Source organism: Equus asinus, chromosome 18 (assembly GCF_041296235.1).
Source record: "Equus asinus isolate D_3611 breed Donkey chromosome 18, EquAss-T2T_v2, whole genome shotgun sequence".
Classification (NCBI taxonomy): domain Eukaryota; kingdom Metazoa; phylum Chordata; class Mammalia; order Perissodactyla; family Equidae; genus Equus; species Equus asinus.
In genome coordinates this window covers 40,855,148-40,876,372 of record NC_091807.1, presented here as the reverse complement: position 1 = coordinate 40,876,372, position 21,225 = coordinate 40,855,148, and the positions used below count along the sequence as shown (strand labels likewise).

Genomic DNA, 21,225 nt, shown 5'->3' with positions numbered 1-21,225 from the left:
GCTGTGGGGAGGTGGGGCCGGCGCAGGCCGCGAGGGCACCTCAGTACCTTGCCGTGCACACGCATCCAGCGACAGTACAACGCGTGCTTACACAGGCGGGAGGGGCGGCCCAGCTCATCCTTCCCGGTTGTGGCATTGATGACCTCGATGGCCGCGTCGCCCACCGTCCAGTTGACGCTGAAGTTGGGTGCCTTCCCCGGCTGCCGCGCTTCTGCGTTGCTGATGCCTGGAACAGAGAGACACGGGCGAGGTGACGCGGAGCCCAGCATAGCGCTCGGTGCCCAAAAGGTGCACACGGCCCAGGCGGGCTCACGTCAGGCCCCTGCCACCTTCTGCTGCTCAGAAACATGCTTCTCTGTGCCGGGGAGGCGGGCAGAAGGTCCACAGAAACCTAAAACCGTGCAAATTCACAGCACTTCTGAGGTCACTCAGGCCAGCGGAGCCAGAAATCTGATGGCCCATGCATACATGGGTGAGACACTACTGGGATTAACTCGCGATCCCACAAAGTCATGCTGGCGGGGCTGCTCCTAGCGCACCACACCCGCTCTGCTGCTCACGCCCTGCACGCCAGGGGCCAGGCGCCTTTGGGCCACCCTGCCCCGCAGGCGCTACACCCAAGATACAAGAAATCCGAATTCCTCACAAAAGCCTACACGCGTTTTCTTACCACATTTAAACTGTCCTGTCTTAACTGCTCTAAGGCTCGTTTCGTGGGGTTGAAAGTTTTTGAAAAGACACTCAGATAACTGAGAATTAACGCAGACAACCCCATCCGTATATCGGATTTGATTATCCATTCACATGGATGATATGGGTCACCCCAATCGGAAGAGACTAAGGATGAGAGTCTTTACAACATGCCTACAAGAGGAGCTGGCCCAGGTCTGGGCACGGCCGTACGCACTCTCCACAGCTCGGGGCGCTAACCCAGCTCCACAGGGCTTCCGCTCCCGCCCCCTCGCTCTTCATCTGCTCCAGTGGCCATTTACCCCTCTCTCGTACAGGAGATTAAAGCCGAGACGAGCAGGTCTGGCTGGCTCAGGTTGGCCACCAGGCCTGGCTCAGAGTGTGGAGATCTCATCTGAAGCTTCAGCACGAAAAGAGGCCTCACTTCTCCAGGGCAGCCCTGCGGGTCGTCTGAAGGTAGGATGAGGCAGCAAAGGGAGGAAATTCACATCTATGTGCCACGGAGGTCTGGGACATTTACTAAAAGGGACAATGTGTGCTTAATGTGAAGTCCGTGCGCTTGTAAGGCGGACGGAACCCACCCGGAGGGTGAGCGCGGAAGGCGGTCAGGGGAGCGGTTGGTCTCAGAGGGGCCGGCCTGCCTGCACCTCCATGGTCTCAGGCTGGTGCGTGTGTGAACTCGAAGCCTCAGCACTCAGGGCGAGTAGGGGCTGTTCCTTAAAAAACCAGAAAGTGTAATAAGCATTTGCTGGGGCTTCTCAAAGGGCTGCCGTGGCATTTAACACAAACCCTGTGGACGGTGGCGGGGAGCTCCTCCCCGAGCAGGAACTGGTTCCCAAGCATCGCCGCACCGACTGCTGCTTCCAGGAGGGAAAGAGGCAGCGGGATGCTCGTCTCCCATGTGGAGGAAACACCTAAGGGTACCAGAAGCTGCTGCTGGTCCCGAGAGGACTCACGCTCATCAGCAGCCAGTGTCCCCAGGTATTACATTGTCTCTAACCCAGAGACTTCACAGTGAGTCAGAATGTGACTCAGGGTTACCACGCACTAAATGGATGCTTGAAAAATAATTATCTGTTTACAGGAAGGGCGCAGATTAAAAGGTGCACGTCCTCTGTCCATCCACCCACAACGCTGCCTGGTTTCCACTATAATCTTTTGCTCTACAGGCCACAGTGGCCGCCTCTGAGATCTTTCTGAGCGCCGCGGGGCGCAGTCTAGCTGCCCAGCCACGGGCTCTGGGACCGTCTGCTCTACACAATCCTTCTCAAAGACCCAGTGAGGAGTCTGGAAGTTAAATGACTTAGATCCCAGCTCAGGGAGGTCCCGGTCCATGACACTGACGAGGCTGGTGTGAGGCAGACACGCGCCAGAGATGGAGCAGACGGTACAGACCATCCCACTGTCCCTCAGGTCACAGGACTGACCTCCTAACGTTTACAAAGACATGAGCTCCCGAACTCTGCCTCCAGCCAGACCTGTCTTCTAATGTCAGACTCATCTAGCCACTGTCCTCTCAAATGGCTCAGCCCACCCACGCCCCCCGCCTGCCCCTTCCAATGTCCCCAACCTCGACGGTCAGTTCTGGCTCGGCTCACCCGCGCCCCCTGCCTGCCCCCCTCCAATGTCGCCAGCCTCAGTCTCAACACAGGGCCCTTCCATCCACCCAGCTTAAAGCTCAGAAACCTGTAGGTCCTTCCCGATATGAAAGAGACCGGATTCTGAAAAAAGCCTCAGGGTGAGTCCAAGGTGTCTGCCTTTCCCGTTAAGCTGCTGAATCACTTTTTCATTCTAAGACGTGGGCATTTAATCATTTCACTTTTCCTAAGTATCTCAATTGAAGCATAACAAATGGCAAGTGTACAGCTTGATGGCTCCTCACAGAGTGTGCATGCCTGTAACCAGCATCTGGTACATGAACAAAGCCCCTGGCAGCCGGGGCCCCTGGCTCTGTGGTCACCGCCCCTGCCCCACGGAGCCGCCACGCCACCCTCCAGCAACATGGACTCGCGCTGCCGCCCTGGACTTGATGTAAACGGGTGCTCATATCCGGGTGCTCCTCTTTGTCTGCCATCTTTCAGTCGAGATTACGTGAGTGAGACGCACCCCCGTCCCGCACAGCGTGGCGGCCGCCTCGTCCCGCAGCCGCACAGGTTCCCGGTGGGAACACGCCACAGCACGCTTCCTCGCTTGGCTTTTTCCTAGTACTCGGCTTTTTTGAAGGGCGAGCACGGGAGTGTTTCTGACCGTGTGTTCTGGTGACCCATGCACATACTCCCGATGGGTACACACAGCGGGTGGCAGGGCTGCGTGTGTGTGCTGTGTTGCACACAAGCACTGAAAATATCAGGCAAACCAGGCTCAGTTGGCTGAAAGAGTTTTCCTACTTAATCCTGTGAAAATGTCACCGTAAACCACCAAACACACCACTACGCGTCGGCTGAGAAGCAGGGAATAACAGGCCAATTAGCAAACTCATTTACCACATAGAGCAGGAAACACTTAAAAAGCAGAAAATCAAACTGAAAGCACAAACGCATTCAACAACTTACCTTCCTAAGAGCATCTTTGATAAAAGCACAGCTGGAACGTTCTCGTGAACCCAGAGGCCACAGGGTGCCCGAACGCTGTTCACGAGAGGCCCCGGATCACAGAAAAGGTTTTTCTTCTTCAGTTTGTAAGGATTAAATAGTTCTAAAGGATCTGGGTAAAAAGTTAATAGTCACGACTCCTAGGTTAAATTTCGTCCTTTAAAAATTGAATTTTTACACAATCTCCAAGACAAAGTGTCTCCTTTTTCTCTAGCTGTCACCTCATTTTGATAAAACTGTGTTCGTTCCAGAACCACACGGCAGCAAGGAGTAGGGAACTGACCCAGCAGAGCAGGTAGAGCCGACGGCTTAACCGCCCCCAAGGGAGCCAGACTTGGGCACCTGGAGCCAGAGAGCAGCCCACCTACGGCTCCACTCCCTGCAGATGAAAAGAACTGGGAAGAGGCGGCTGTAATGTTTCCTTAAAAGGCTTCACACCTTCACTGAGTTCTGATGGTGCTGATGTAAACAAGATGAGCTGTGTGACGGCATCTCTGGATGAGACCTGAGGAGTCAGTGCAGACCATGTGGCTGCACGAGACCCTGCGTGGGAATCCTGCAGCCAGTGTGGCCGTCCTCCCCTGTGCGGGACAGAGGGCTCCAACCTTGCCGTCGCGGGGCGGTGAATCTCCACGGCACGGGACCCTAATGCCACCATCTCGTCACGGTAGGCAGTGACAGGCGGCCGGTGGGCACCATGGTTCTGGGGTGTCCCACTCCTCTCCAGAGTCACATCCCTGCTGGCAGGCGCTCCCTCCCTGGGGCTACCACCGCGCAGCCAGGCAGGCCAGCCTCCCACACATCTGCCTCGACGGCACATGGCAGCACAGGTGAGGGATGGGGGCGTGAAGGGCAGGATGACCAGCCAGAGGCGCAGGGCAGCTTCTCTGGGAGTATGGCTCCCCACGACGCATGCGGCAGCCGCCCCCTGAAGCTCGGCCCGCCCGTCGAGCAGACACAGGCTGCGCTGTCCTGATGCAACAGCGGATGCAGGACCCTTTCCTCTCACATCTCTCCTGCCTCCCTTCCAGTCATCCACGCTGCTGCCCTGAATGCCCTTCCCCAGCCAGGCACCTTAAATCCACCTCAGTCTCTGCCTTCCAGGGAATCTGACTAAGACGTGGAGATGTTGACCCAGCGTTCACTCAGTCACAGTCCCATAAAACCAGCTGCCCTGGATGACCAAGCGTATGTTGTAAAAGTAGTTTATCTTGGAGGGTAAAGCAGCAAGGATCAGTGTGTTACTGTGAGTCAAAAATAAGTCCAGACTTCTGCTTCTGGGTAAGATGGAGTAACAGCTTCTAGATACCCTCCTGCCTAAAAAATCCAGAAAACCAGACATAACACATGAAACACTGGTCTTCAAGACCCTGGACATCAAGCAATGGAGGACAGCCACTCCTGAGGGATGGGATACATCAGGTGAGTCCCTTGGAGGTCTCCAGGCAGCAGTGCATGGAAGGGGAGCCCGGCAGAGCCTGCAGACTCCTCGAATCGAGCGCCCACAGGACAGAGGAGCAGAGGTGAGAGAGCGGCACAGAGGGGCCCTGGAGACCAGCAAGGGCTGAGCGGAGCACACACAGCGCTCGAGGCTGGGGAGAACCACCTGCAAGGATTGGAAGGAATGGGCCCAACACTCACACACAGAACACAAGAAGACACAACAAACGTATAAAGATATAAAAGGTTAGATACAAACTTCTAGAGATGAAAACTACAATGTCTAAGAGAAGAAGCACCCGTGATGGCATTACCACAGAATAGAGACTGCAGAAGATTAGCAAACTTGAAGACACAGCAACAGAAACCATCCAGAACGAAACACAGAGAAAGAGATTGGAAAAAATAAAACCCCCGAAAATCAGCAAGCTGTTGGACTAATTTAAGCACCAGAAACTGTAAATCTCCTTCAAAGTGAACTGACTGTTGAAACAAAAATAATACTGCAGTGTGGGATTTTTTAATAGATGCAAAGTTAAATGCATGACAACACCACACAAAGGCCAGAAGAGGAGAAACGGAGGTACACTATTGTAAGGTTCTTATCCTGCACATGAAGCTGTTTACCAGTTGAAGGCAGATTGTGATAAGTTAAGGATGCATACTGTAAACCCTAAAACAACAAAACAAACCCTAAATCAACAAAATAAAAAGTTATAGCCAAAAAGTAAAGAAGGAGTTAAAATGGAATCATAAAATATAATTAATGCAAAAGAAGAAAAAGAGGAAAAGGGAAAAAACAACATATGGAACAAATAGAAAATAAGTCCCAAGATGACAGATCTAAACATAACCATGTCAGTCATCACAATAAACATAAATGGTCTAAGCACCCCAAGAAAAGGCAGAGACTGTCAGGAGTGGCGGGGGGTAGCAAGATCCAGATATATGCAGCTTACAAGAAACATACTTTCAATATAAAATAATACAAAATAGTTTAAAATAAAAGGGTGGGAAAAGATGTACTGTGCCACCAGTAACAGAAAGAAAGTTGGAGAAGCTACAGCAATGCCAGACAAAGCAGATTCCAAAGTGAAGAGTATTACCAGAGATAAAGAAGATCACTCTATAATGATAAAGGAGGCCAACTTATAAGAGAAATCCACAATTCTACATTTTTATGTACCCAATCACAGAGCTACAAAATACACGAAGTAAAAAATGAAAAAAATTAGAAGGAGAAGTAGACAAAAGCACAATTATAGTCAAGAGATCTTCAATGTTCCTTTATTAATAACTGATGGATCAAGCTGAAGATTAGTAAGGACATAAAAGAGACAACACAACCAAACTCTGCCTAATTGACATCCACAGATACTCTGCCCAGAAAGAGCAGACACACATTTTTTTCAAGTTTTCATGAAACATTTACAAAGATTTTATCCTGGTCCATAAAACAAATCTCAATAAAGGTAGAAAGATTCAAGTCATAAAGTGAAACTAAATAGAAATCAATAACAGAGAGATCTCTGTAAATCCCCTAATATTTTGAAACTAAATAGCAGACTTCTAAATAACCCCTGGGACAGAGTATTTAAAAATGAGTGAAAATGATAACTTAGCAAAATTTGTGAAATGCTGGGAAGGCAGTAAAGAAAGGTCTCAAAACAATGACCTGTGTTAGCAGCTTAAAAAACTAGAAAGAGAAGAGCAATTGAAACATAAAGCAAGCAGAAAAAAGAAAACAATAAAGCTCAGAGCAGAAATTGTTTAAATATAAAGCAGAAAACAACAGAAAAAAATCAACGAAACCAAAAGTCAGTTCTTAGAGGACAATCAATAAAATTGGTAAGCCTCTAGCGAGACTGATCAGGAAAAAATAAAGACACAAACACCAACATACGGAATGAAAAAGAGCTGATATCACCAGAGATCCCACGGAGAGTGAAAGGGTGATAAAGGAACGTCATGAACACTTCTATGCCACTAATTCGACAACTGAGATGAAATGGATACATCCTCTGAAAAACATAAATGACCAAAGCTCACTCAGGGAAGACTAGATAACACGAGTAGTCCTATATTTATCATAGAAATTGAATTTCTAGATACTTTCTCACAAAGAAAACCTCAGGCCCAGATGGCCTCACTGGTGAATTCTACCCACTGTCTAAGGAAAAACTGACATCAAATCTAAACAAATTCCTCCATAAAACTGAAGAGGACAAAATGCTTCTCAACTCATTTCATGAGGCCAGCATCACCCTGACACCCAAACCTGACAAAGACATTAAAAGAAAACTACAGACCAGTATATCACAGATGTAAAAATTCTAAACAAAATTTTAGCAAGTCAAATCCATAAATATATAAAAAGAATAATACATAATGACCACATAAGGTTTGTCCCAGGAATGCAAGGTTGGTTTAATATTTAAAGAAATCAATCAATGTCACCATATTAACACACCAAAAAAAGAACCAAATGATCATTTCAATAAAGTAGAAATAAGCATTTGACAAAATCCGACATTCATTCCTGATTAAAAACTCTTATCAAACTAGGAATAGAAAGAAACTTCCCTAAACTGATAAAGGCATCTATGAGAAAACCTATTGCTAACATCATACTTAACAGTGGAAGCCTGAAAGCTTTCCCCTGAGACCACACACGAGACCAGCCGGCTGCTCTTACTTCTGCTCAACACTGTGTTGGGGGCCCGTCCAGGGACAACGAGGGAAGACAGAAATCAAAGGCATCTGGATAGATCAAAATCCAACAGGCTTTTATGTAGAAATTGATACGCTGATTATAAAATTATGGAAATGCAGAAAGGACCTAAGCAGCCAAACCAACTCTGAGAAAGAAGTACAAAGTTGGAGCACTAACTCTACCTGACCCCAGAACTTAGGGTAAAACCACGGTAATCGTGACAGAGTGACACCGGCACCAAGACGAAGAGATGAAAACACCAGGGCCCAGAAACAGACCTGTGCGTACATACGCCAATGGGTTTTTGACTAAGCCATTCAACGGAGAAAGGACGCACTTTTCAACAAATGTGCTATATCAACTGGATATCCTATATGTTAAAAAACGAAATTCAATTCATACCTCACATCCTGTACAAGTATTAACTCAAAATGGAATATAGCCCTAAATGTAAAATTTCTAAGAACACAATATAGGAGAAAATCTTTGTGACGCTGACTTAGGCTAACATTTCTGTGATACAGTATCAAAAGCATGATCCATCAAAGAAAAACAGGATTTTATCAAAACTGAAATTATTTCGTCTCTGAAAGACGCTGTTAATAGAATGAAAAGACAAACATTTTAATATTATATATCTGATAAAGGACTCGTATCCAGAATATATAACTCTCAAAACTCAGTAGTAAGAAATTAAACAACTCAATAAGAAATGTGCAAAAGTTTTAAACAGTTACTAAAGAAGACGTATGATGGCAAATTAGCACATGAAAAGATGCTCAACTTCATTAGTCGTTAGGGAAATGTACATTAAAACCACAATGTAACAGCATTTGTACCTGTTAGAATGTCTCAGCCACCGCACATACCAGGTGCCCGCAGGACGTGAAGGACTAAAATTCTCACACACTGCTGGTGGGGACGTAAAATGGCATAACCACTTTGGAAAAGTGTGACAATGTTCTAAAAAGTTCAACATACACCTATCTCATAACCCAGACTTTCCACTCCTAGGTATTCACCCAAGAGAAATGTAAGTAAATGTCCAGACAAAGGCTTGTACAGGCAGACCTCGGAGATATTGCAGGTTCACTTCCAGACCACTGCCATAAAGCGAATATTGCAATAAAGTGAGTTACAAGAATCTTTTGGTTTCCCAGTGCATATTAAAGTTATGCTTACATTACACTTTAGTCTACTAAGTGTGCAATAGCATTAGGTCTAAAAAACAGCGCACATCCACCTTCGTTAATTATTGCTTTATTGCTAAAAAAAATGCTAACCATCATCTGAGTTGAAATCTTTTTGCTGGAGAAAAGTTTTGTAAAAAATGCAATATTTGCAAAGTGCAAAAAAAGCAAAGCGCAATAAAATGAGGCACGCCTGCAAGAATGTTCTTAGCAGCTTCATCTGTGATTGTAAGACTGGAAACAACCCAAATGCCATTGACAGTTGGTGGATAAACAAGTTATAGTTTATCCACACAGTGGAATACTACTCAGCAATGAAAAGGAATGAACTATTGATAAACACAACCAACATGGACAGATCTCAAAATAATTATGCTGAATGAAATAAGCCAGATAAAAAAGTACACAGTACACATCATTTTTGTAAAATCTGAGATTTTTGTAAAATCCTAGAAAATGCAAACATCTACATTGGCAGAAAGCACATCAGTGGTTGCCTGGGGGTGGGATGGTGGAGAAGTTCCCAAGGGGCACTAGGAAACCTTGGGGGTGATGGACAGGTTCATTATCTTCACTGTGGTGCCGGCTGCACAGATCAACACATATCGAATTGTATCCTTTAAATACACAGTTTATTACATGTCAATTATACACACCTCAGCAAAGCTTTGAAAGAACATGACAGGATAATTTAAAAAGAAAAAATATTGTTCTCATCAAGAAGTGACACTTGTGGGGCCGGCCCGGTGGCGCAAAAGTTAAGTTTGCACGTTCTGCTTCTCGGCGGCCTGGGGTTCGCGGGTTCGCATCCCGGCTGTGGACAGGGTACTGCTTGGCACGCCACGCTGTGGTAGGTGTCCCACATATAAAGTAGAGGAGGATGGGCACGGATGTTAGCCCAGGGCCAGTCTTCCTCAGCAAAAAAGATGAGGATTGGCAGCAGATGTTAGCTCAGGGCTAATCTTCCTCAAAAAAAAGAAGTAATACTTGCTCATTGAGGAAAGTTGCAAAAATTCACAAAAACCTCAGAGAAGAAAATTAAAGCTACAACCCCAGAGACAGCCACCGTGATGAATTCGGTGGTTCCGAGCAGATGGAATCAGACACGAAGCTTTAAAGAGTAAGCACACGTGTGTCCTGCCTCTGAGGTTCTGACTGGGGAGGTTTGGGGTGGGGCCCTGGCTGCTGTCTTAAAAAAAAAAGCCTTGGGGCTGGCCCTGTGGCCGAGTGGTTAAGTTCGCGCGCTCTGCTGCAGGCAGCCCAGTGTTTCGTTAGTTCGAATCCTGGGCGCGGACATGGCACTGCTCATCAGACCACGCTGAGGCAGCGTCCCACATGCCACAACTAGAAGAACCCACAACGAAGAATATACAACTATGTACCGGGGGCTTTGGGGAGAAAAAGGAAATAATAAAATCTTTAAAAAAAAAAAAAAAAAGCTTCTTGGCAAGTAATTCTTAAGGACTTAAAAGCCCCTATAAGAATTCTCAAATCCTCCCCACGTAATTCTTCCTTCCCAGACGAGAGCCGCCATCTTAATGCATGTCTCCCAGCGCACACACGTGCGGGCACACTTGAACACACGCACGCACACACTCCGAATGCGGACTTCCGTGACGTGCTGGGGCGTCAGGGACCTTGTCTCACAACCTGTTCACGGTGAGCTATGTTAACAGGTAGGAAAGTAACTGTCCTTAGAGCCCGGTATTTGCTTAATTTGATTTTCTAGGTTTTCGTAGAGGAGTTTTGCATCTGCAGTCAGAGGTGACGCTGTTCTGTGGTTTTCTCTCTGTTCGAGCTTCTTCGTCCAGTGTTAGAATTAGGATGGGGCCAACTGCCTCTTCTCCAGAAAGTCTGCCTGGAGGCGGGGATCCGGGCTCTTCGACAGGCTGGCCAAACTGTCTGTGAATGTGGAAGGTAATTTGTTGCAAACGTTTTCAATGTCTTCCCTGGAAATTTCCTGTGCCAGATTTTTGTATGTCTTTTTGGGTTAATTTTTGATAATTTACATCCTCTTACTGATCCTTTTGTTGTTGTTGTTGAGATTTTCAAATTTATGAGCATTCAAGTCGAACAGAGAATTCTCTTGAAATTTCGATACCTGCTTCTCTGGAGATATGCCCCACCCCTTTGTTCGTCGTCTTGTCTGAGCTCACATTGCTCACCCCTGACAGCAGGATATCTGTTTAATGTCCTTTCATATCAACACCTCTTCCTTTCACTCACTGGTTTTAATCTTTTCTCCTGTTTCCTGAATTGTTCCCTCCCTTCCTCTGTCTTGTTTTCTCTATTTTCTTCTTCCTGTATTTCCTATTTAGATTTGCTGTAGTTTCCCTCCCAATTTCGGGGACCAAATGCTCAGTTCACTTATTGTCATTCATTTATTCAAGGCCACGATTCTGCTAAGTATAACTGTCACCCCGTCTCTCTCTTTTTTTTTTTTTTTGCTGAGGAAGATTAGCCCTGAACTAACATCTGTCCCAATCTTCCTCCACTTTCTATGTGAGTTGCCACCTCAGCATGGCTGACAGGCGGCGTAGGTCTGCACCCAGGATCCAAACCCAAGAACCCAGGCTGCTGAAGTGGAGCGCATCAAACTTTACCACTAGGCCAGGGGGCCAGCCCCTCATCTCATCACTTTTGACATGTGTACTCTAAACGGTCAGCAGGTAAAGGTCTGGTTTCTCCTCTGATGTAAGAATTCCTGAAGAGAGTCTACCTTCCAAGTGGCTGAGGCGTTTGCTTTTCATTTCAACCCTTCCCAGCTGTCTTGTAGTTCCAGTACCTTGCGGGCAGAGACAGTAACCCGTACCGTTGATGTGTCTGGATTTAACGGCTCACGACAGCGACAGGTGATGCAGGGCAGTGTGACAGACCTGAAGGCAAGGCGTTCACCGCGTCATTCAGTGAGTTACCCAAAGGCCAATGTCCGAGCACCCACAGTGGAGCCTCTGCCAGTCTCCCAGCCGCTGCTCGAGACCATCCCGTGGGGGAGGCCGGCGGTGTGGTCTAGTCCGAGTCTGAAGGCTGAGAACCAGGGACGCCGGGATGCAAGTCCCTGTCTGCCAGGAGGAGAAGGAGAGATGACGCCTTGGTCCCATCAGCGAGGCAGGAGAAACGGGATCAGTTCCCCGTGCCTCCCCTTTTGTTCCATTCAGGCCCTCAGTGGGCTCAGCGGTGCCCACCGCGCTGGGGAGAGCGTCCGCCTCACTGAGCCCGCCGACTCAGATGCGACCTCCTCTGGAAACACCTCTCACAGGCAGCCAGGAAGGATGTTCAACCTGGGGCCCGCACGGCCAGTCGAGCTGACACGTCAAGCTGGCCAGCACGTCTTAGTTTTGTTTGCGTTCGAAGTGAACCGTCCCTTTCCTGAATAGCTTTAGGTTTCCTGGAGTTTCCACTTCCCTTTCCTTTTTGTTGTTGTTCACAAAAGCAGCATTTACCTCCACCTTTTCATAAAGAGCATCCAGCTTCTCTGGCGATTTTCTCCTGAAAGCATTCTTCTTCGAGCTCTCTGGAATGAGCCTCCACTCTAATTGGGGGCGGCTACTTTTGAGGCTTGCCGCTGAGTGGTCCTTTTCATCACACAGTCGTCCCCCCTTATTCGTGGGGGACACGTTCCAAGACCCCCAGTGGAGGCCTGAAACCGTGGACAGACAGTATGGAGCCTACAGACACGGTGGTTTTTCCTGTACGCACACACCTACAACAAAGCTTCACTCATAAATCAGGCACAGTAAGAGATTAACAACAGCAACTAATAGTAAGACAGGACAATTATAACAAATACTGTAATAAAGGTGATGTGAAAGCGGCCTCTGTAAATGTCCTACTGTACTGCACTCGCCCTTCTCGTGATGGTGAGATACGCAATGCCCACGTGACGAGATGAAGCGAGGGGAGGACACAGCGTGAGGCTACTACCGACCTTCTGACGATAGTTCAGGAGGAGGGTCCTGCAGCCGCGACGATGTCCGTGGCTGGACGTCAGGGGCAGACTGTGTTGATGGCTGGGGATCCAACAAGAGGTAATTCACGTCCCAGGTGGGGCAGAGCGGCACGGCGTGAGATTTCATCACGCTACTTGGAATGGCATGCGATTCAAAACAAGAATTATTTCTGGAATTTTCCATTTAATATTTCTGGACCGTGGTTGACCGTGGGTAACTGAAACTGTGGAAAGTGAAACTCCAGATAAGGACGGACTACTGTATTCTTGGATTTACAAGGTATTTTTTTCTTAGATCCCTTGTTTTTCTCTTTCTTAGATGTTTTTCCCATTTTGCTAGAGTATCCTCATATTTTTTTTTTTTCCCTCTCCAGAAACATACATTGGAGATAAATCCTCTGAATCCTTGAATATCGGAAAACTATCACTTTGTCCTAATGCTTCATTAATATTTGGTTGGATAAAAATTCCATGGTGGGGGGGGTTCTGTTCACTCCACATCCCAACACCCAGAACAGTGCCTTTACACACTCAAACAACGTTTGTTGAGTGAATATTTTCTAGACCTTCAAGTTAATATTTGATTTTGTACTTACTGAATACTCTACACGTATTAATAAAGCTTATTATTTATATCCTCTTATGTTCTCCGCATTTTTACTTTCTCTCAGTTGCTTTATTTTCTCATATAGATTATTCTCTTTTATGCTGTTTATTTATTTCCCTCAAAAGTTTGATAACGGTTGTTCACTCAAGTTTGAGAATAAAAATCTCGGTTGACTAATACAGGCAGGTTGTATGGTTTCTCCTGCCTGTTCCTTGGCTGCGCCTCTGATTCCGGGAGAGCCTGGAGGGAGAGCCCTGTCCAGCCAGGACTCAGATCCCCTTCTAGACAAAGAGTCCAGAGGTGCAGCTGGGTCCTTGCCCGGCCGTCGGGACAGGCAGGGGGCCCTAACCACACACAGGGCTAAGCCAGCCTCACCCTGGTGAGACCCCTGCAGAGGAAGCAGCTGGCTTCTCCCTAGATGTCACAGGGTCATGGGACGCCATGGCATTATTAGGAGTTCAACATACCCCTGGCAGCACCATTTTCTCGTGTTACTGATTCTCCGCGTGCGGCCAGGGCCTTATGCTCTTACATTACGCTCTGAGGTTTCTGCACTGGTTCCGTCAGGGTCTGCGGTGGCTGTCACTAGCTCGCCTCCTCTCCCTCCGGCCCCTGCCTGGGCTGCAGTGAGCCCCTGCAGGTCACCGAGCTGTCACTGAGCTCGTTCAAAGCCACTGTGTTTCAAGCAGCCAGAGCCAGGGTTTTGGGGGCAGAAGGAGGGGACCTGTTCAGGCACAACCGGTGGGGAATCTCTGACCGTAATGGGACTGAATCTTTCATGAGTAAATGGATAATGTTGATATCACGTTATCGGCCTTTGCAATCCCATTACTTCTCTACAATGAGGTCAAAAAGAGGATTACTGTTGAAGGGTACTTACAATTCAAAATTGCAACATTTTGCATTAAAACTAGAAACGGTCAATTAACTAGCTGAAAAAATAAGACACTAATAGTACAAATATATTTTATATTTTAAGCTGAAGTGCCATCTTTAGCAAAAATGGAGAAAATAAAGCAAAAAGAAAATTGCTAGCCTGAGGTTCCAAACTAACCATCTGCTTTTTCTGGGGCAGAAAGCCCCGAATGGTCCCGAGAGCACAGTTCTGTGAGCCCACACTGCTGTGGGGCTGGCACAGCGAGGACATTATCTTTCCGGGATTGCAAAACAAGAACTAGGGCAACGAGTCAATCACAGGCCGTGGAGCAGAACCCGATGAGAGCAGGAGCAGCCTGGCTGGCACCGAGAGTCCGTCTGCTGTGGTGAATTAAGTGCGCTCCATCAGAGCTTTTAGAGCAAAAGGCGGAGGAACTGCGAATTGGCCCAATAACTGACGCGAGCAAAGAATGCAGCAAACTCAGCCGGCGCTCAGTTTTTCCCGTTTCCCTCTGAAAGACATTTCTGCGGTTCCTCGCCATTCATGAAGTAGACACACAACGAACGGTAACAGATATTTACCCATCACAGAAGCTATGAGTCATTTGCCAGTTGACCAGGAAAAGGTGTAGTTTACAACCTCAACTCAACCGGCGCTTCCTCTGCAGGTGAACAAAGACGTGAGGAGGAGGTGACGTGGGAGGCAGCCTGGTCCAGATGGTGAGGGCGGCCCAGGCCTCGGGGGCCCCTCCGTGTCTGTGGACGCCCCCCCAGGCTCCAAAAAGCTGTGAACAACCTGTCATTTAAGCTGAGAGAAGACAGCCTTTGAGATGGTCATTCTGATTTTTGTTAAAAGAGGCCACCAGGGAGCTGAGAATAAAGGGCACCAGTGGAGCGAGAGGGGCATTGGCGAGGACCGAGGAGGCAGCAGGGACCCCCAGGGGTCACAGCCTCCCGCAGGCTCAGACCTGCCCCATCCTGCTTGCTCATCATCCCGGACAGGGTTCCCAGGCCTTGCACGCAGAACCCTCAGCCAACGAAGACTTCCTCCTTAGACAAGAACTCGGGGTTTGAAAACACCAACCGAGACCTCTGGGCTCTGCTCAGAACTTCCTGAGAGGATGGAGAAAACGCACAATAAAGGCTAAAACTGAGGAAAATCTCTGATGAAGACTCAGTTATCCACATCAAAGCGTTCACAGTAATAAGCAGGAAAAAAGGAAAACCAGCCACACACTTGGGCTTCCTCCATTGAAATTTCCAAATTTTAAGGGAAAGCGACAAATTTAACGCTACCGGAGAGAGAACAAAAATGGGGTCCCTAGACAGGAGAGAAAATCGAGGCGGCCCTGACGACAGAAGGCGACGAGGGTACCCGGAGTCTGAGGGGGACAGAGCTGGACGCGTGCGGGCCGTCAGACACGGTGCCCAAGGAGGCAGCGTCGAGACACAGAGCTTTCTCCCAAAAGCCAAACAAAAACCCAACCAACAGACAGCTCTACTCTGCCTCCTAAATTAAGGATGCATTCCAGCAAAATGGAAAACAAATCCGGACACAGAATGAGAGGGGTGCCTGTGACGCGGAGGACGACAGGGAAACGGCTGGCCCCTCCGTCTGTCTGAACAACCGCTGATCCTGGGGCTGAGGGGCTATTAAAGGGATTTTTGAAAGAGTTTCTAACACGATGACGCCAGAATCTAGAAGGATGAGAGTGGAAAGAAAGTAGAGGAAAAACCAGCCTGAGGTTTTAGCTTTTCTTGGGTGGGGATCTTTATGAATACCAATTAATTCTTGATGCTGAAATGTTTTTTCAAGTGGTTTAAATATATTTGTTCAGAAATTAAGCGTAACTACCTGGTAAAGTAGCAGCAAGACACAGGACTCCCAAACCACCCGAGAGGAAAAGAGAAAGAGACAATTTAGTCAACAAGAGTAAGCGGAGGAAAAACAGAAGTCGTAATGGGCAAAAAGTGGAGGAGACGAAAGGAAGACGACTTTGTACACTGGCTCCAACCCAGCCCTCTCGCCCTCGGGTGGCCGTTCTGCTCCAGAAGGACATGTGGCACGGTCACTCCCTCTTCAGACCCTGGGCAGGAGAGAACCGACTTTACCCCTTGGCTCCTCTCCCCGTGTCCCCGATGCCTAGTCTGACCTGGAAAATACACAGCTCACCCTCATCCACAGTCCTCTCTCCCTCTCATTTAAGGCTTCGCAATCTTGACACCAGAGCCAGCTCTTTACCAACTATTACAAACAGGCAGGTGCTCTCCACGCGCAGGGCGTATGGGTGTCCTGTGCTGGCATGCCAGCAGCATCCCCTCACCGCGCGTCTCTGAGTCCTGTACCATCTTCCCGGAGAGCCCCCCTCAGCCTGGATCCATCAGGATCTGCTCCCCTGCTGGCGTGGAACCAGCAGAGTGGGGGCCTCACCCCAGGGCAGCCGGTGCCACATGGGCCTAGAGCCAGGGTGTGGGGACAGGCGAGCACCGTCTCTCTCCCTGAGTTCTCTCAGGTGCCTGCACAGCGAGCTGGGCCACGGAGAGACGCAGACTCCGGGGCCAGTGGACGTGAATCAGAGCGGGAACTGTTCTGAACCCTGCAGGTGCCGACTCTGAAACTCAGCTGGAAAGAGGACGGGACTGAGCTCGAGGGGCCCCCTCCCAGGGCCAGCGAGGGCGTCACGGGGGCGCTCACGGCCAAGGCTCAAACCTCTCACAGCTCGCCACCAAGAGCCTTCCTTACAGTAAAAACACACTTTTTACGCTGAAATGAACATGCGATTGTTCTCATCTTAACTTTGAGAGCGTTAACGTTGCTCAGTCTTTTACTAAAGTCTGTCTCGAGTTGCTTCAGTTCGGGGTAATCTTGTTTTACTTAATTCCGTCATTCTCTGTGCTGCATTCATGTCCATTTTTGTTCCTCCCTTAGGGTACCACGGTTCTCTGGGTGCTGTCACACATCCTTCTCTTTAACACGGGAACGATCTGTGACAATTGTGCATTGAACTGTGATAAACACGCCACGCACGCACAGCAAGAGGACCAGAAGGAAACATCCAATGTCCTGGCTGCTCCACAGTCGGGGTCACTTGTTAGACGGAAGACCTCTGTTTTAAGAAAGTTTGAGGGCTGTGCCCTGGGCCCACTCGAAAGGAGTGTGAGCTCCCAAGTCTATTAAGACATCACTCTCTCCCCTCCAGACTTGTCCCGATTGATTCCTTTTCTCTGGTAATCCTCGAGAGTATCTCCCTTAGACTTCAGCTCTCTGGGCAGCCCGACTTTGGGCTGGTCCACCGAGGGAGAGCATCCAGCCTCCCTCCACTCGGCCCCGTGGCTCGCCCGCGTCCCTCTGTGCTGTGCCCTGCTGACCTCGTGGGAGTGCCCTCCCGCGTCTTCTCCAAAGATACTTGCTGTGTCGATGTGAACACTCTTCCAGGAAAAACAACAACAAAACCCCACGGTTTCCAAAACAAACCATTGATCCACAGTAAGATATTTCAAGTAGTTTGCGTTTGGAAATAGACTGATGGCAGAGTGGCGCTGTCTACTGGCTGAGCATGCAAGGAACACTCCGCTTCCTGAAACTCGAGTGCTGTGCTGTATTTCGTAGAATTCTAACACACTCGTCCAGAAGGACCAAGCAGGGCACCGGGTCCGCTCCCCCTCACGAGGCAGACAAAGAAACCGTGGCACAGAAGCTGCCAGTCAGGTGGAGCTACAGCACGGCCTGGCCTCCCGGCTCTGACCCAGGCTCTTGGCTGCCCACCGGTTGGCACAGATGGCCAGGGGCAGGCACGCTGCCAAAACCGCATGGTTGTGTGCTGTAGGCTTTTGGGATGAGAGCGGTATTAGGGAGGGAGAACGAAGAGTAGATCCTTTTATTTTGTTATAGACTTCACATTTTCAACAAACATATATTGGCATCGACGATTTTGAGGTTTCTATCTTGCAAACGCTGTTTTTCAGTATCTTCTTATAGCTATCCATGCACTTTATATACACATGATATAATAAAAAATAGTTTGCCCTATAAATGACCTCTCTTTTCAGTATCTTAGAATATTCCTTTAGCAAAATGATCCTCTCTTTTCAGACTTTAGTTATGGGTGCAACGCAGCTTAGACTGTACCATTCAACAAGGCACTGATCAGCACTATTTTGGAGCATCTCCCACATGCCACATATTTCTCATTCAGTGTTTTCAGTGTCTGAAACTATAAAAGCCAGGTGACAGCTGAAATTAAACACAGCACTCTTCTCTCAAACGTAGAACACAGAGACCAAATAGGGGAAACTATTTTCCTAGTCATGAGAAATTCATAAGCCAACACACAACAAAAATCTCATGCTTATCTTGTATCTTCCAGTGGAAGTTCAAAAGACGTGGATGCTATAATTGCAACTTACCCACCATCAAGTTTTATCAGAGGCTACGGGTTTTTTTCTTAAAAAACAATGCGTTAAGGTTAGGGAGTTGTAAATTTTGATCTGAAATAACTTCTGTTTTTCCCCATTCCTACTTGATTTATGTACTCTAAGAGACATGCTTTCAAATACAATTCCACACTGCTTTTCTCCAGTTAAGACGTGCGAGTACCCAAGCACCACAGGACAAGGCAGAGCACACGCACACCCAAGGCACGCGTGTTAGTGTGGGATTATGGTTTTAGTTCTGAGCTTAAAAGAAGTAAAACGATATTTTCAAAAGGATAAAAATACCTTAACTGTGTCCTTTTAAATAAGGGTGAACTGAGAAGTTGTGACTTTTGAATTCAAAAGCTCTTGTTCCCTTTACTGTTGGCCATGAAATTCTAAAAGAAAACAACAAACAAACCAGTAACACAGGGCGAGTGCAAGACACCACTGGAAGGTCACCTGCTTGTGACGGGCACACACGCTCACACCACTGAAACGTCGCCCGCCCGTCACGGGCACACACGCTCACACCACTAAAACGTCGCCCGCCCATCACGGGCACACACGCTCACACCGCTGAAACGTCGCCCGCCCGTCACGGGCACACACGCTCACACCACTGAAACGTCGCCCGCCCATGATGGGCACACAAGCTCACACCACTGAAACGTCATCTACCCGTTACATGCACACATGCTCAAACCACTGAAACGTCATCTACCTGTCCCGGGCACACACGCTCATACCACTGAAACGTCGCCCACTGTCACGGGCACATTTCGGTTACCTTGCCAACAACCTAGGAGCATCCTAGGCTCCCCCAGGAGCGTGGCATCACGTGCCTGCAGTGGGCAGGCTCTGTGGTGGCCGCACAGCACTGTGACAGCAGGCCGGGCAGCCCAGGCCACGCCTGCTAGCTGTCCGTCTCTGCAGCTGCGGCAGGACTTGCTCACGTTAGCATGAGTGAAATAAAACACGGAGGCGCCCAGTCTGGGCTGTAGTTTCTCCGTGAAGAGCAAGGTTTTCAGCCAGTCAGAGAGCCATCCTGCGAGGCACTCACTGAAAAGCCCTCAGGCCCCGAGGCTGCGCCTTTCGTCCTGTGAGAAGGGCCCAGACTTCTCAGGGCAGCTCCCCCACCGCACTTTACTCGGGAACCTGGAGGTCGCAGGACAAGGTTCCCACAAGAGATGGAGCAAGCAACTCAGAGATACTTGCCGCTGAGCAGGGGCTTGTTGAGGGTGTAGAGAGGGGGCAGGTCCTCGATGTTCGAGATGCGCTGGTACATGGCCCTGGAGAGATGGTCCCCGTGGTAGAGGCTGCCCAGAATGATGCTCGAGAAGTAAATTGGCTCCACGAAGATGCTGAGCAGGGATCCCTGGATGCCCACCACATTCCACCTGGAGGAGAGGAGACACGCCCTTCAGTGAGGGAGGAGAGGGGACCCCCCTTCAGCGAGGGAGGAGAGGGGATGCCCCTTCAGTGGGGGAGGAGCGCCCATCTTGAGCCTAACACCAACTGGTACAGCACCCAACAGCCTGTTTATGTCGACCAACTGAAAAAGAGAGTGATTAAAAATAACTGACTTAGGGGGCCGGCCTGGTGGTGCGGTGGTTAAGTTCGCAGGTTCTACTTCTGTGGCCGGGGGTTTACCGGTTCAGATTCCAGGCACAGACCTACGCACTGCTCATCAAGCCATGCTGTGGCAGGCGACCCAGACAGAACAGAGGAAGATGGGCACGGTTGTTAGCTCAGGGCCAGTCTGCCTCAGCAAAAAGAGGAGGATTGGTGGTGGATGTTAGCTCAGGGCTAATCCTCCTCAAAACAAAACAAAACAAAACAAAAATATCTGACTTAGCAGTTTAGAATTTTAAAGAGAAAAATCTATTTAAAAATTTTAAGCTGTGGGACAATCTTCACCATTATGTTTCCTACGATGACACATTTACTGAAGATTAGTTCTAAAAAGGTATCAATGAGCCACATTTCTTGTGAGAAAAAGCAAAAGGGACAGCAAATATTTTATGACTTCTAATAAAAATGGCAGCTCTAAAAGCGTCTTTGAAACAGTGACCTGGCTGTTTCCTCTCCTGTGTGACAAGTCTGCATCCAGCTGAGTGGACCACGTGGAGGCGAGAATCAGCCCGGATGCCAGGGCCGTGCCCCCCACCCGCCCCGCGGGGGGCTGGCAGCGGTGACCCGGCCCTGACTGCACTGGGCGGGGGTGGGAGGCGACAGCATCTGCTCAGCCATGTTTATTACACTAACCACTCACACCACTGACCATCTGGGGTCGTTTCAACTCTAACACAGATGCCGTCTCACAGCCACTGCTCTCTTTCTGAGCCCCACGAATGACAGGAGACACGCTCCGCACAGCTTGGGGGGTCTGCGTCCGAGCGCCCACAGCGCTGGCGCTAAGTCCATGGGGCAGGGAAGACACGGCCCCTGCACCCCTGGAGAAAGCCTGCGGTCTGGATGCGGGACGTGCAGGAAAAAGGCGAACACGTGAATCAAGGATTATAAATTGAGGAGAAACCAATTTGAGGGAAAGCAGGGTTCCATGAAAAACAACGAGGGGTGCCAGCTTCTAGAAAGCTCCTTGGGGGTCACCCTGATGCTGAGCCCCAGAAGGCGGCTGTGAGGCAGACGGAGGGAGGCAGGCCCAGCCCAGACCCAGGAGGAGGTGTAGTGGGAGGTGGGGGACGAAGCCAGAGGAGGCAGGGGCTGGCTGTCCTCGAGGGCAGCGGGAGCTG

At 49.0% G+C, this 21,225-nt stretch overlaps 1 protein-coding gene across 7 annotated transcripts in view; it reads right to left on the bottom strand.

The window, feature by feature from the left end:
* ADARB1 (adenosine deaminase RNA specific B1) overlaps positions 1-21,225 on the bottom strand; it is a 144,175-nt gene that overhangs the window by 5,012 nt on the left and 117,938 nt on the right. For 5 of the 7 annotated variants that reach the window (XM_044750759.2, XM_044750758.2, XM_070489014.1 and 2 more), the window contains 2 exons: positions 19,688-19,869; positions 48-226 (listed from right to left, as the gene is read on the bottom strand). In XM_044750759.2, the coding sequence (XP_044606694.2) occupies positions 48-226; positions 19,688-19,869 (361 nt within the window). Of the gene's footprint in view, positions 1-47; positions 227-18,775; positions 18,868-19,687; positions 19,870-21,225 lie in introns of those variants that run through there. The other 2 variants (XR_011495444.1, XM_070489016.1) reach the window with 2 other exon arrangements.